This window comes from Lampetra fluviatilis, chromosome 8 (genome assembly GCF_964198595.1).
Source record: "Lampetra fluviatilis chromosome 8, kcLamFluv1.1, whole genome shotgun sequence".
NCBI classification, from domain to species: Eukaryota; Metazoa; Chordata; class Hyperoartia; order Petromyzontiformes; family Petromyzontidae; genus Lampetra; species Lampetra fluviatilis.
This window is the reverse complement of record NC_136282.1, coordinates 8,594,571-8,609,834: the sequence shown is the minus strand read 5'-3', so window position 1 is coordinate 8,609,834 and position 15,264 is coordinate 8,594,571. Positions and strand designations below refer to the sequence as shown.

Genomic DNA, 15,264 nt, shown 5'->3' with positions numbered 1-15,264 from the left:
CAGGAGCTCGGTGGATTATTGCATCGCGTGACCGTGATGGGCGGCGGCTGCTGAAAGGAGGGGCTTCATCCAACAGTGGAGAGATGATGGCCGATGATAATGATGATGAATCATAGCGAAGCAATCTTAGGGGAAGCATGCCTAGAGAGGTAAACAAATGCATGTGTCTGTGTCATGCCTCATGAGACGTGACGATATAAAAGTTGCCATGGGTTGGGAGGCGGTCGTCAATTTAACAACGTTGTTAAAGAGTAAACACTTTGCCAACAAATATAAAACGAACCAAGCAAAGTATGGTCATGGTTACTAAAATAAAACAAAGGCTTTTGTCCGTGTGCATGTTCTCCTGGGAGGGTCTTGGCAGCTAAGTAAGTTCACATTGTGAATAACTCGAAACGATTATTCTGAAGACATTGGGCATTGACGTGCAGTGGTAAGACGAGGTTTCAGGTTTATGCAAAATAGTACCATTGTGCATTATATACTTTAAAGGGACTCAATGTTGCCAATGTGAATTTGGTGTCGTGTCGAAGTGACTGTATGTGTAGTCCACTAAATGAATGATGTGTTTGATACTCTTGTTAAGAGATTCACGGAAGTTTTAGCTTCAGCTCAAGAGTTTTATTGGAATTGGACTCACCAACTATTAAGCTTGCGATATTCACGTAATTCTATTGCATTATTCTCTGATACAATATATTAAAATCATTAGCTGTCAGGTAAGGCTTGCATTTGAAATCCCTGCTCTGTAGGGTCAGATAATTCCCCGGAAGAGTTCATCAGGATACAATTGTGTTGAGCCACGGTGCAAACGCCTACTCATGCACATTTACCAGTTTTGCACGATTGTACTGCCCATTGCATTCCAGATACGTGTGTGGTTCAAAGTAATCTGATTGTGAAGCAATGCCTACGAAAAGCCAAAATTGCTGATGCTTCATTAAAAAAAAATATATATATATGTGTTCATAGGCGTAGCCCTCCATGGCTCATGGCATCTCAAATGTTATCTTAAAAAATGTGAGGGTGTATTTTCGATTAAACAATACCGAATGGCATTCTTAAGCTGACTCACGCAAGGGCATACCGAACAAAGGGTCGTTCACTTGTGGTGCAAAACAGACTCGCTAGTTTTGCATATGTATTTAACTCTAATGAATAAAGACATAGGTGCAATTGTTGGATTGTGAAATTATACAAATGAGCGAGAATAATAACAGCACACCATTCTATTGCAACACAATGCATTACAACTAGAGTACGTTTCCAACAGATCCGGTTCTCATCTTGAATAAGGAGCTTGGTCCATTCAATGCCATTTAACAGAGTTTGTTTAAATGAAATACACAGCAAAACGTATTTTTTGTCCAGATATATATGCGCAGTGGGTTAACACACTGCACTTAGAACCCGCCGACCTTAGTTTGATACCTGGCCACTGCTCACGTCATTGGGGAATGATATCTGAACCGGTCCTGAACTCCACCCTATCAACCTGCATGAACGAGTGTGCTACAGCATGCTTCACAAGAACAGCCGCCAGTCGCCACCAAGTGGCGGTGAAATCACCACGGCGCTTGTGCCAGGCTATGTGCACTTTACGGACACGTGAAGTGTCGAACGCTCCCTGGCAGGAGGTCACGAGAGAGACCCAGGTACCATGGGGTTGATTGACTGAGACGACTGGCTGTTGCACAACCTGTGCCCCCTACTGTGCCAACTTGCTGTGCTTTAGGCGCCCGGCGCTGTTGTTGTGAGCGTCGCTCCTCTCTCCTCCGTTGTTGCTGGAGGGCGACTGCCTCCAACTGCACAGGGACGTCATTCACGAACCTTCTGTACACAAGCCCCATGATGGACATGGCACGAGGAAGTATTTATCAAGCAATTATTTCACAATGGAAAAGGAGATGGGTGGGCCAGGGGGGTTGAAGTGAGTGGGGTTATCACCGGGTGATGAACCTGCACGTCTCAGTTACTTTCCTGGTCGAGGCCAGCGTGTGGAAGTATGGCCAAACAACCTCAACAGTTGACACAATGCGGGGGGAGGGGGGGGCATTAATCCAGCAATGAATTAAGATATAAATGTCAATTATCACCACAAAATTACATTATTACTATTACCCAAGCGGTATAGGCAGCCGTTGCCTGTCTCGCGATCCAGATGTTGCTGTTATCCAGGCGTGCTGTCTTTCCAGCCTGCAAAGCTTCATTTGATGACGTGCATTGGTCTCTCTCTCCCAGTGCTCCCTCTGCAAGTGCTCTCTCTCAATTTTAGTTTTACATTCGCACCAGACACCAGTGTTGGGCCACCCAGTGAAATCCAGCCTTCCACCTCTGCTTCATGTTGACGATCAATGACTAGGCTTAAACTAAACAGTGGATATGCTAAAGTGATATTATCCTGTTAATTGTGATTAAATTATAAATATTTAATTACAGCAATTGTTATTACGTGTTTACGCATTAATTAGCGACAGGTGATATTTTATTCCAAATGGAATTTTTTTTTTATAATCATGTATGGTTGGATGGTTCATATAAAACGGTCTTTAACAAAGATAAATTACTTAAAACTTAAAAATGTGCAAAGAAACGTGGCGAATGCACGCTTGGAATTACATTGCGAGACAAAAAGTGGATCACGTGGATTAGAAGATCCGTAGGATAAGAAAAGTGGGCATGGGCAGGATATGCTATGAGAAGGAATGATGGAAAATGTACGTATGTTCAACTTCTTTTGCACCGTATGTAGCCAACCGTGTTAATTGGAGGTGTGGGGGAAGGACATCAAACTAAAAAAGCAGTTTAAAATAAATAGTTTTCAATTTAGATTTAAAAGTGCATAGCTCCAATGGATTCCGAATAGTGTAAAGAAGAGCGTTCCAGACTGCTGCAGAACTGCATCTGAAAGTGCGCGATGCAGTGACCGTCTTTCTTCGATGGCCAGCCAAAAGCGGCTGCGAGGATGACCGGAGTTTGCGTGATGATTTTATGCTCCTTGACTAGATCAGCAAGGTATTGTGGTTCATTTGCGGCAAGCACTTTGTGTGTATGAGTGCGACCTTAAATGGTCAAGAATTATAACAGTGGCAAGCCAAGGAAAATAATGCACTCAAAATTCCGCTCACCAAAGGGATGGAGCGATGAAATCAGCTAATGTGCAGGCACTTGTTGGATTATTACATCCCTGGATCATGAGAGATGGTGGCATATTACAGAGATCTTCATACAGCAGTGGCTTTACCATGATGCATTATTGATGATGAAGAATTTGCATTATTTAATTACTTGCAGTATGCCAGACATCCCCTGTGACGAGTGCTTTCCCAAGTACTTTTTGCGGGACAAGAGCCACGATGTTTCAAGTTGTTTTTTTGTTGCACGACGGGGTGCGTGTGTTAGATTTACATTTTTGGAGTAAAAATGCCATCATGGGCATTGCATACTATATCTCAGTTACTATATCAACACAACATATTCGGGTTCCATAATACAAATGCCATACCTACAAGAAAAACACGTTACCTTCTTATTCTTAGGTTTTTTCGGTAAAGTCACGTAGGTAAAACATTAAAATTAATAAAAGTTAAACAAAATAAAAAATAAAAATCACGACGTTCCGGAGGCAACACAAGCTTCCGTCTTCAGGTGGAACCGTCACAGCCACGACAGCTGTATCAAGTAAATGAGAGATTGCAAGAGCTACCACTCCGTATATATAATGGTTGTCGAACTCATTCTGACAATAAACATCATTCCCGAAGTTACAGGTCATACGTGGCGTTAATTGCAGAGCCTATGGGTAGAATATTACACGGATGGTTATGAGTAAAAAAATGAACCCAGGAGCGTTGAGGCAGACGAAAGGAAATTGTTGGAAGTAGCCAACAGATGAGTTGGGGTTGAGAGGGATCTCATACAATTGACAAGGTGGGGAACGCATTCATATATTTGTTTTAACATCCCTTGCATGTACTGCATTCCCATTGACAGGAGACGCCAACCAAAGGGGAAGCTAATCAATGAGAAACTTTCTTTGATGGCACTTTGCCTGCAATTACGTTTTGATTTTCCTTACAGTTCATTTTTGTGTTGCACCTATTATTAACTCTCAACAGCCTTCATAAATGCAGACTTGGACGTAGTTATTCTCGTGATTTAGTTTCAAGATGAATTAATGTTCATGGTGCTTGATATGAAGTATATTCAATGACTCACGGTGCACACATCTTTAGTGAAATACTCTCTACTTCTGTTACATCTATCTCAAAGAGATTAGAATTGTATAAAATGTAAATGCGTTGTTGTTGTTGTAATCGTAAAGGCTGATATGACAGCATGGCCTATTAAATATCATCATCATAATCATCGTCATCATCCACTTTCAAATCACGGCTAAATGAAAAGTTTAATATAGGTTACTTATTAAACATTTATCTTTAACTTTAAAAGTGTGTTATCTACCGTATGTGTAATACTTTAAACTGAGTAGCATATAAACTGCATGCTTGATAGTACGCTTTCCAACGAATCTCTCATGCACATTATTTATATATTTTTTCTTCAAGGTTACGTTAAATATGTGAATGTTACGCTAAAACCATTAGAATGTATTTAAACAAATAGAGTAACAGTGTTTGGTGCAGTGCTATCATGAAAGAAATATACAAAAATATCCATGGTTTACAACAAACACGTTATGACGTGCTCTTTATTTAATGGTAAAGTTCTCCGTAGCAGAACATTACGTGATTTAAATCGGCTAAAACTTGTGCAAGGCACATTCTTTTTACGTAGAATTGTTGAATGAATACACAAAAAAACTCAAAAATGCTAGCAAGTCCATTCATTGTGACTACATACAGGGGGATTTAAAAAAAAAAGTTCAGTAAACATAAACCCTTGTAGCCTAGATGGGGGTAAAAGAATCTATGTCAATAGAGACATAATGCCATAGAAATTCATCGACGCATATCTGCAGCCCTGTCAATCTGTTAGCTTGTGTTGAGATGTTAAAAGTTCCCAATTTCAGCTTTTCCTTTGAATAAAAAAAAATTCAATTTCCCTATGAGTTTATGTATATATCCCTTTAAGTGCAATTTTATAATCTACAGCTAAAGATCAGTATGCAGAGCTAGTATATTCAAATGGTGAAAACCCCCCACCAATTATGCTATGTGTTAACGTCAATTGCACAACAAGTTCGTAATCTGATCTAACTTTTTAAAAACAATGTGCCGTCTGTCTATATAAAAGGGATTCCTTCGCGGCTCACAAACACCCTCTTGCAGTGACCGGCCGTCACCAGAGTGCTGTGGCAGAGGGTGTGATCTCAGAGGCTTGAGTAAGTCCCTCGGTGGTGCGGAGAAGATGAAGCAAATCTACTTGCTGGTTTGCTGTCTCTCATTCATCCAAGCTGCCAGCACAAATGAAGGTGGGCAGAAAATGTCTCAAATCTGAGAATTCATATTTTTGCAATATTTACATGGTGAACATCTTTCTCATAATTATGATTAAGTTTCTTGTTTTAATGGTAACAACGGTTAACCGTTTGAGTTGTGGGATTTCACAGCCGAACAATACAGACATTAGCAATTGCTATATTCATGTATATAACACCGCTCACTTGCATTTGTGGGGAAATTAAAGAGCCGAATCGGTGTTTAGCAATTGTTGAATTGTGATTATAGCGATTGATAGAAAGTTTCAAAATGCAACTTCTGCTAGAATGCAAATGAAAAAAAAGCAATTACTGTCAGTGTAATACCTCTACAATTTAGAATTTCTGCAGGTAGAATAATATCGGTCAGTATTTTTTAAATCAAAGTTTATCTTTTCAAACAATGACGTTTTGTATATATAAAAGCGATTGTTATACTAATTGAGAATGTGAGAATTTTTGTTAATATCTTGACATACATACGTACATACATACATTTATAATTAAAACAATGGAAAAAATAAAAAACTAACACAGTTTTGGGTTTCCATCAGTTTTATTTTTCAGTATTTACCGGTACCTTTTCTATTTTTATTGTTATTCTGGATATTGTTAAATAATTCCTGGTAATAAAATTTGCATAATGTTAAATGTAAAGTATACCTTAAACAAATAATTATATTAAGTATGCGGGCTTATACATCAATATGACTAACATCACAAAATTATCACATTTCATTGATACATTTAAATGAGTAATATCACATATTCCAGCAATGACTTTTGAAAATATATTTTGCATATACTACTTTTTCTAATAATGTCCAAGATGCTTACCTACAAAGGTTATATTTGTCTGAGGATTTACCTTGACACAATGCAATGCCAAAAGTAGGTTATGGATGATATGGCTCAACAGTTTCACTTATCCCTCTCCAAGCAGGGCTCAGCATTGTGACTCTTCACTCATCTGAGACGTACCTAACAACATAGTGTTGCAGGCAAAACTGAAATACATTCTTTTTTTTTAAGGCAGTCAAGTGCTTTCTTTTTTTAAAAATAGACCATGCTTGTCCTATAAAGGGGCTTTTAGAATATATTAAATAATGAATTTGCAAGAAACATGAGGAAGATTCCTCGACAGGATTAGGGCTCACTCACACTGCATAACTGACGGTTAATCGGGCGTTCAGTCTAAGCAGGAAGAACAAGTTCTCTCCAGCTCAATCTGGCCATTGAAATATATATATGCAGGTTATTTTTTTTAAATCGTATTTCAGCTTTGGTTCAAATATGAAAATGACGAGAAAAGCCATCACAACATGAAAACAACAAATGTCAACTTTGTGTACACGGAGTGCATACTTTAATTCATGGTTGAAACCTTTAGCTTTGCCGTCGCAACAAATTGTGCAACGATTTGTGCGACTGACCGTATTAACTCGAGGTCCCGACCGACCGCAAGATTTGCAATCTGCTCCTGAGGTTGCATAAAACCTCAATAAAACTGCGTTTTAATGGGGGGACGAAACAAACAAAAGTTACCATGGTTTAGACCGCACCCAGGCATCAGATACCCACATTACCAGCACTGTGGGCTTTTGAGGGCATTTTTGTGAATGGAAGAAACATTCTAGATTTGAAGCTTTCGTGACTGCAAGGATTCATATTCTTAGGTTTTTTCGGTAAAGTCACGTAGGTAAAAAAATTAATTAATAAAAGTCGAATTTTTTTTATTTTATTTTACTTTTATTAATTTAATTTTTTTACCTACGTGACTTTACCGAAAAAAACCTAAGAATATGGAAGAAACATGTTGAGGTGAGGAGCACAAGTCACCTGTTGTTGAGCCACCCTGACCCAATAATCTCCCTCGCAAAATATAAAAACAAGACAATGTTTACATTAGTTAGCAGAACACCGTTCAGTTAAGCGAATATGTTACCACACATTGCACTATATGGTACCTTATTTATTTCCTTATTTTACTTACATTTAAGCTTCATTTTGCTTTCACCTACGTGACTTTACCGAGAAAAAAACCAAAGAGTATGGATCCTTGCAGTCAGGAAAACTTCAAATCTAGAATTATCATTCCATCCTTAGTCTTAACCAGTGACCATCATCTCTCCAAGAGACTTGCCCTACCCATCCTGCTTGCTCTCCTTAAAATTAAAACATATTGATTATTCCCTCATCCACGTGTTTCCACTTTGAATGTGAATGGAAATTGCAGCTAGGAACAATTAATAGCAGAAATGAAAACTTTTATTTATGTGACAAGAAGCTAATGGGTCTGTAATTATTCAAGTTAGTTGCATCACCATTGTTTATCCTCATGATTACATTTGATTTTGCAGAACATGCAACAAAAATTAAGAAAACATTACTTGCTACTGTTCATTTGCATTTATAACATACCCATTTAATGTTGTCGACAAAGTATTGATTATGTTATAAACCATGGCCATAAATGCTATTTTGGTTTTTCTAGATGATATATCATCCGAAGAGCTTATTCCTCAACAACGTAAGTGAGCAAATGATGTATTTGTATATGTAACACTTGGTAATGCTAATTTATGAAATTGTAGGGCTGTTACGGGAGGGCTGTAAGTGCATACGATCCAATGGGTAACAAACACAGTGGGCGGAGTTACGGGAGTACACGGGGGGGGTGCCCGCAGCGACGTCCGCATCAGGCAGCCTGGGGGGTTGTGATCCTGATGGGGGGTATAAAGGGGGAGGACAAAGAGAGCTCGGGGCGGAGTCTGGGAACGAAGGAGGAAGAGTGAAGATCCTCTAGCTAGAGCCCTGGACTCCCCTCGACGCCGCCCTTGTCAGGGCTGCAGAGGAGCGAGCCAGAGGCGTGGTTCCGTGAACCAGGGTTAGACCCTGGGACTCCGGAGACCGTAGCCCGACTCACCAGTGTCGGGCCAGTTAGCCTCCCCTAGCTCGTTAGAGGAGGACTTGGGGATAGGTGAGATTAGCTAGGGGGTATCCCCAGTTATCCGGGTGAGGGGGCCGCTACCCCCTCTAGTGTTGTCCTGTACCGATAAGCTGAAATAAATATACGTGTGCCTCAACCTGGGTGTCCAGCGTCTTCACCGGTACTTCATCTGGTGTCAGAAGTACTGCGGACATGGAAACACGTCAGACAGCTCGAGCCAGAGTACCGGAGGAGGACACTGCTGAAGTCGTTGAGCCCGAGGCGGCTCACCAAGACATGGCGCAGCCGGGGGCCGACGCGTTCCTACCGGGGCATCGGCATGAAGAGGGGCCGCAGCCAGACGCGCTACGGCTGGCTCACGAGAGACTGGCGGAGCTACTGTACGCCGCTGCCGCCACGCTGGAAAACATCACGCGGCTGGGGGCTGGTGGTCCACCACGGGGCGAGGGGAGTCGTCAACCTGAGCGCCTTCCCGCCATTTCTGAAAACTCAAACTTTGAATTTCCCGCCATCGTCACGGCAGCTGCGGAGGGCGTGGCCGGGCTCAACCTTGGGTCCGACACCGCTCTCGCTGGGACAGCTGCGTCATCTCCAGCGGAGGGAGCGTCATCACATCCGCGACAGGCGATTCCATCTGCCATTCGCGCCGACGCACAGCCGAGTCCCGGGGATAGCAGCCTACAGACGTCCAAGGCGAACGCTGCGCTACAACAACGGCTGCCTCCGCTGAAAGAATTTGTTGGTGCAGAGGGCGACTGGGGCGGCTTCCAGCGACGCTTCATCGCCCACCAAGAAATGGCAAGGTGGTCCGACGATGAAGCCCTCTGCGCGCTGCCGGCGCTCCTCGACGCAGACGCGCTCGCCGCCCTCACATCGGCGCCGAAAGAGAAGCGGTCTACTCTGCCGAAGGCACTACAGCTGCTGGCCGGGGTCTATGGACCTTCAGCGGAATGCAGAGAGCGGTTCTACGAGCGCAAGCGGGGTGAGAAGGAGTCGCCCCTGGCATACAGGACGAGCCTCCTAGCGCTGGCTAAGACGGCTTTTCCCCGTATGGACGACGATGGCGTGGACGCGATGGTCACGGAGAAAATACTCCTCCTGGCAGACGACCTGGACATCGCTGTCGTCGCACAGGAGGACGCCGAGATGACCTCTCTTCAGGCGGCGCGCCTCCTTCACGCCAACCTTCTGTCCCTGCGGCGGAAAGCCAGCAGGGCATCGGCAGGGCGTGCGGTGGCTGCAGCCACCCTTCCGACGGAGGAGCTCTTCGCCGTCGACCATCGACGGCAACAGGCGCAAGAAGTACGGTCGGCCCGGGACGGGTCAAGCCGTTTCAACCGCCCGTCGTCTCCACCGGGGCTCCCGCGGTGTTTCAACTGCGGCGTCCGGGGCCACGTCGCCTCGGGGTGCCGCTCTCCTCGACAGCGCGGGACGACGGCTCGACGGGACGCCGGGCCTCCTCCTCCCAAGCTCCAGCAACATGACCCGGCGAGTCGCGGCACCACACATGTTTGGCCAAAGCACCTACCCGTTGCACGCTCTCGCACCACAACAAACGGGGGGCCGATGTCGCGTTGCGAGGGGCCAACGCGGATCACTGCGGGGACTCAAATCGAGCCCAAACAGTGGTCCGTGTTGGCCCATCGCGTGGTAGCCGCGTCGTCAGGGTCGTCGGCCGTAGTCGGACACATTGACGGGGTAGAAGTACGCATCTTGGTCGATACGGGGGCATCGGCGACAATCATTTCGGAATTAATTTACAATATTCTGCCCGTACAAAGCCGGCCTTTACTGCCGGTTAACGTCCCATTCTATGCCGCTAACGGGGGCTCTCTCGGCATCATGGGACAGATTCGAGCGCAAATTTCTATTGGGGACATCAAATTGTCGGGGCCGATTTTCGTTTCCTCCTCGCTGGCGGTTCCGTGCCTGCTGGGGACGGATTTCTTAGGTAAAATGCCCATTCGTATTTTGATCGACCAAGGATGCATTGAGCTTCCATCGGGGCGGCGCATGGCGTTCCTGCCATCCCCTGCGGCGGCTCGGTCGGCGTTCGCGACGGTACCGGCGTTCGTCGTTGAAACTGTTCGTGTGCCGCCGGGAGCTCAAATGCTAGTGCCTCTGAAACTTCGTAAGCCCTTCGCTAAGGGCATAGGGGATCAGGGTGTTTTGCTGGGACCGTCTAGGGCCGGGGTTAATGGGCCTCATTTGATTCCGGCCCAGACCGTCGTAAGAGGGGACGGGGACCCTTTCATCGCGGTCCTAAATGTGGGATCGCAGACGGTGGTGGTTCCTCAAGGGACGGTGCTCGCTCACGCGACGCCAATGCCCTGCGAGGAACCTGTCGCGAACCACGTTGGCACTGCTTCCCGGATGCTCCCACATTCGGACAGCGATGAAGGGTGGATCGACGCGCTTTGTGCGGGATCGACGGACCTGACAAATTCAGAGCGCCAACAGCTTAGAACGCTACTGAGGGAATTTTCCGACGTTTTCAGTCGTGATAAATATGATTTGGGTTGCACTCACCTGCTGCGTCACCATATTGACACGGGTGACAGCGCGCCAATTCGCCAAAATCCGTTTCGGTTAAGTCCCGCCGAAAAGGACCATGTCAAATCGGCTGTTGATGACATGTTAGCCGCCGACATCATTTCTCCCTCCACCAGCCCGTGGGGAGCGCCGATCGTCCTGGTTAAAAAGCAGGACGGCTCGTTGCGGTTTTGCGTGGATTTTCGGCGCCTTAATAAAATTTCGGTTGCCGACGCATACCCGCTCCCACGGATGGACGAATCGCTGGACGCTTTGGCGGGAGCGCGATTCTTCTCCACACTAGATTTACTTTCGGGATTCTGGCAGCTTCCTCTGGACGATGATTCTAAGCCTAAAACTGCTTTCCGTACACCGCACGGCCTGTTCCAATTCAACCGGTTGCCGATGGGCTTACACTCAGCGCCGGCAACTTTCCAGCGATTGATGGAATTGGTTTTGGCTGGATTGCAATGGGAATCGTGCCTGATTTATTTGGATGACGTTATTGTCTTTGGTAAAACTTTTGATGAACATCTCCAGAGGTTGCGGGCGGTTTTCCTAAAGATGCGGGCTGCTAATTTGAAATTTAAGCCCCAAAAATGCCATTTGTTACGCGAGTCGGTGCGTTATTTGGGGCACATCGTAGGGCGCTCGGGTATTGCTACCGATCCCGCCAAAACGCAGTGTGTCAGCTCCTGGCCGACTCCCACCTCGGTGGGAGAGGTCAGGAGTTTTATTGGCTTCGCATCATATTACCGACGCTTCGTCGCTAATTTTGCAACAATTGCCAAACCCCTACACGCGTTAACATCTAAAGGGGTTCGGTTCCACTGGGGTCAGGATGAGGAAGCTGCTTTCTGCTCCCTTCGGGACGCGCTGGTGAAGGCTCCTCCCTTGATTTACCCAGATTTTTCGAGGCCGTTTTTGCTCGACACCGACGCGAGCAACACGGGTATTGGAGGCGTGCTTTCCCAGGTGGTTGACGGCGTGGAACGGGTGGTCGCGTACGGCAGTCGGGTGTTGTCTCCAACGGAGCAAAGATATTGTGTCACCCGTAGGGAACTGTTGGCAATTGTCTATTTCATCCAACAGTATCGCCCATATCTGTACGGTCGGCATTTCACCGTCCGCACAGATCATGCGGCACTGCAGTACGCCCTGAAGGTTCAACAGCCATCGGGACAATTGTCCCGATGGCTGGAGGTCCTCCAGGATTTCAGTTTTGAAACCACTTATCGTAAGGGCGTTCGCCACACCAACGCTGACGCTCTGTCACGGATGCCAACCGCCTCCGAATGCGCATGTCTCCTGGGGTCGGGGCGTTGCAAGCCAGTGGGGGACGTGATGGTTCCGGTCCTGGCGGCGGCCGCCGACGATGAAACGGTAGTCCCCATTGATATCGCCGAACAGGGGAGAGATTCCCTGCTTGGATTGCCCGTTGATGAATGGGGGCGCCTCCAGTTGGAGGATGCCTCCCTCCTCGCGTTGCGTCGTCGCGCCGGGGAGAGGGGGCGTGTGACGGGTCATGCCGACGCATGGGAAACCCATGCGGGCTTGCTTATGCATTGGGACGGGAAATCCCAGCGTCACCGGCTGGTGGTCCCTTCTGGCCTACGAGGTAAGGTGGTGTGGGCTGCTCATGAGCGCCTCCTCCACCTAGGTACCCAGAAAACACTCGCCTTGCTTCAGCTGAATTTTTTTTGGCCGGGTATGACAAGGGATGTTGCTGATCTGTTGGCGGCATGCCCTCAGTGTGCGCAGCGCAAACCACCGGCACGGGAGTCGAACCCGCCCTTACAATCCATCCAGGTCTCCAGAATAAATGAACTGGTCGCACTGGATATTCTGGGGCCATTCCCCGCCACCTCCAGGGGAAATAAATATTTGCTTACTGGGGTCGAATATTTTACGCGCTGGCCTATGGCCTGGCCCCTGGCGAATCAGTCGGCAGCAGCCATCGTCGACGCCTTTGTCCAAGGTTATGTCATGGACAAAGGTGCCCCGGAGCGGTTGTTGACCGACCAGGGTAGAAATTTTTCGGGGAAACTCCTAAAACAAGTCTGTGATCTCCTGGGAACGAAAAAAATTCGAACCTCCCCCTATCACCCGCAAACGGACGGGATGGTCGAGCGTCTGCATCGCACCATCACGTCTATGTTGTCGCAGCAAGTTTCGGACTCACAGGCTGATTGGGACTTACAAATTCAAGGGGTTCTAGCGGCATACAGATTGGCTCCCCATGCTGCGACGGGGTTTTCACCTTTCTTTCTTATGTATGGCCGCGAACCCGACCCACCTGTTCGGGCACAGTTGCAGATCCACGTGCCGCTGGGCAAATCTAAATTGGACGATCACGTTAAATTTAACCTTGACAAACTGACTGAGGCGCGGGATGCGGCGAGGCTAAATTCTGACAGGCGTCAGAAGGCGAACGAGCGCCTCAGACTGGCTCGCGCGCACGTGCTGCAGTGGAAGCCGGGGGACAGGGCATGGCTGCACTGTCCCCAGGTACCACTCGCGACCTCCTCTAAACTCGTACGCCCGTGGCGGGGCCCCGTCGAGGTTATTGAGGTTTTGAGGCCTCAGTGCGTTCGAATCCAATGGGGGAGGCGCCGGTGGTTTGTACACCCCTCTAGGCTGAAGCCGTTTGTTGCGGTGCGGGGGCCCACGCCACGCACGCGAGGCCAAGCATGTGGGGGGTCGACCGACTCGGAGGGTCCGTCGCTGCTCTCGCCTGATGTGTTGCCGGCTGTCCCACCCACAGGTGTACCGGGAATGACGGGCTCACGCCCTGGAACCCCCACAGGTGATGCCGACAGTCGCGCGACTTCAATCGCGACCTCACCTCGAATGGGACAGCCGCCACCGGATGGTCCGCCGTCCGGGGTTGCCCCGTGTGACGGGCCTGCGGCAAGGACGCGCGCTAAAATGCGCAGACTCTTATAATATACAGCAGGAAGAAAAAGAAAAAAAAAAACTTTTCTTATTTATTTTCCTTCACGTGTCATGGTTACTGTATGCTGCGTCGGTGGTGTGCTCCTTGCACACTGAGTGTGTTGTGTTGTGTGGGCGCGGTGTGTGTGTTGTGGGTGCGTTGTGTGTCGTGGGTGTGCTGTGTGTGATGGGGGAGTTCCTGGCTAGTTGTACATACGTGCTTACGGATTTCGTATTTATGCGGGGGGGGGGGTGCGTCGGACATTCCCTTCGGGGGTATGGTTGTTGTTCTTGTTGTTGTTCTGCTATTTGCATTTTGTTGAAAAAATGAGGCACACACGGGGTCGAGGGGTAATTGTTCCTTTATTTGGAATTGTTGCAGCCGGGACGGCTGCGAGCTGTAATGGGGGGGGTGATGTAGGGCTGTTACGGGAGGGCTGTAAGTGCATACGATCCAATGGGTAACAAACACAGTGGGCGGAGTTACGGGAGTACACGGGGGGGGTGCCCGCAGCGACGTCCGCATCAGGCAGCCTGGGGGGTTGTGATCCTGATGGGGGGTATAAAGGGGGAGGACAAAGAGAGCTCGGGGCGGAGTCTGGGAACGAAGGAGGAAGAGTGAAGATCCTCTAGCTAGAGCCCTGGACTCCCCTCGACGCCGCCCTTGTCAGGGCTGCAGAGGAGCGAGCCAGAGGCGTGGTTCCGTGAACCAGGGTTAGACCCTGGGACTCCGGAGACCGTAGCCCGACTCACCAGTGTCGGGCCAGTTAGCCTCCCCTAGCTCGTTAGAGGAGGACTTGGGGATAGGTGAGATTAGCTAGGGGGTATCCCCAGTTATCCGGGTGAGGGGGCCGCTACCCCCTCTAGTGTTGTCCTGTACCGATAAGCTGAAATAAATATACGTGTGCCTCAACCTGGGTGTCCAGCGTCTTCACCGGTACTTCAAAATCATCAAAAGTTTTTAACTTAAAGTGTATTATAATTTAGTTTTGCAAAGGTATGCCTGTTTCACGTGAAATTCTGGTGTGCGGAAAAAAATACTTTTACACACAAAGTTTTTAGTAAACATGGTCATATCTTAATAATAGGGGTTTTCCCATTTTTTCTGGCAACAAAACTGAAACCTTTTTACAAGGATTCATGTCTGCATTAACCATAATACTTGCAGTCAAAATGTAAACAAAAAACACACTATGATAAAATATGCATTGTCAGTTTCAAGGACAATGCATATTTTATAATAGTGTGTTTTTTGTTTGCATTTTGACTGCAAGTATTTTGGTTAATGCAGACATGAATCCTTGTAAAAGGTTTCAGTTTTGTTTCCAGAAAAAAGGGGAAAACCCCTATTATTATATTTTGGTACTGGCAAAGGAGGTCTAATGATGGTCATATCTATTGTATGATT

At 47.1% G+C, this 15,264-nt stretch overlaps 1 protein-coding gene across 1 annotated transcript in view; it reads left to right on the top strand.

Annotated features, from left to right (window-relative positions):
* Positions 1 to 5,298: 5,298 nt before the first annotated feature.
* The window catches only part of LOC144933832 (mucin-5B-like), a 59,244-nt gene continuing 49,278 nt past the window's right edge, over positions 5,299 to 15,264 (top strand). The window contains exons 1-2 of the mRNA XM_078859031.1: positions 5,299 to 5,434; positions 7,935 to 7,970. Coding sequence (XP_078715157.1) covers positions 5,371 to 5,434; positions 7,935 to 7,970 — 100 coding nt within the window. The 5' untranslated portion in view covers positions 5,299 to 5,370. The remainder of the gene's footprint in view (positions 5,435 to 7,934; positions 7,971 to 15,264) is intronic.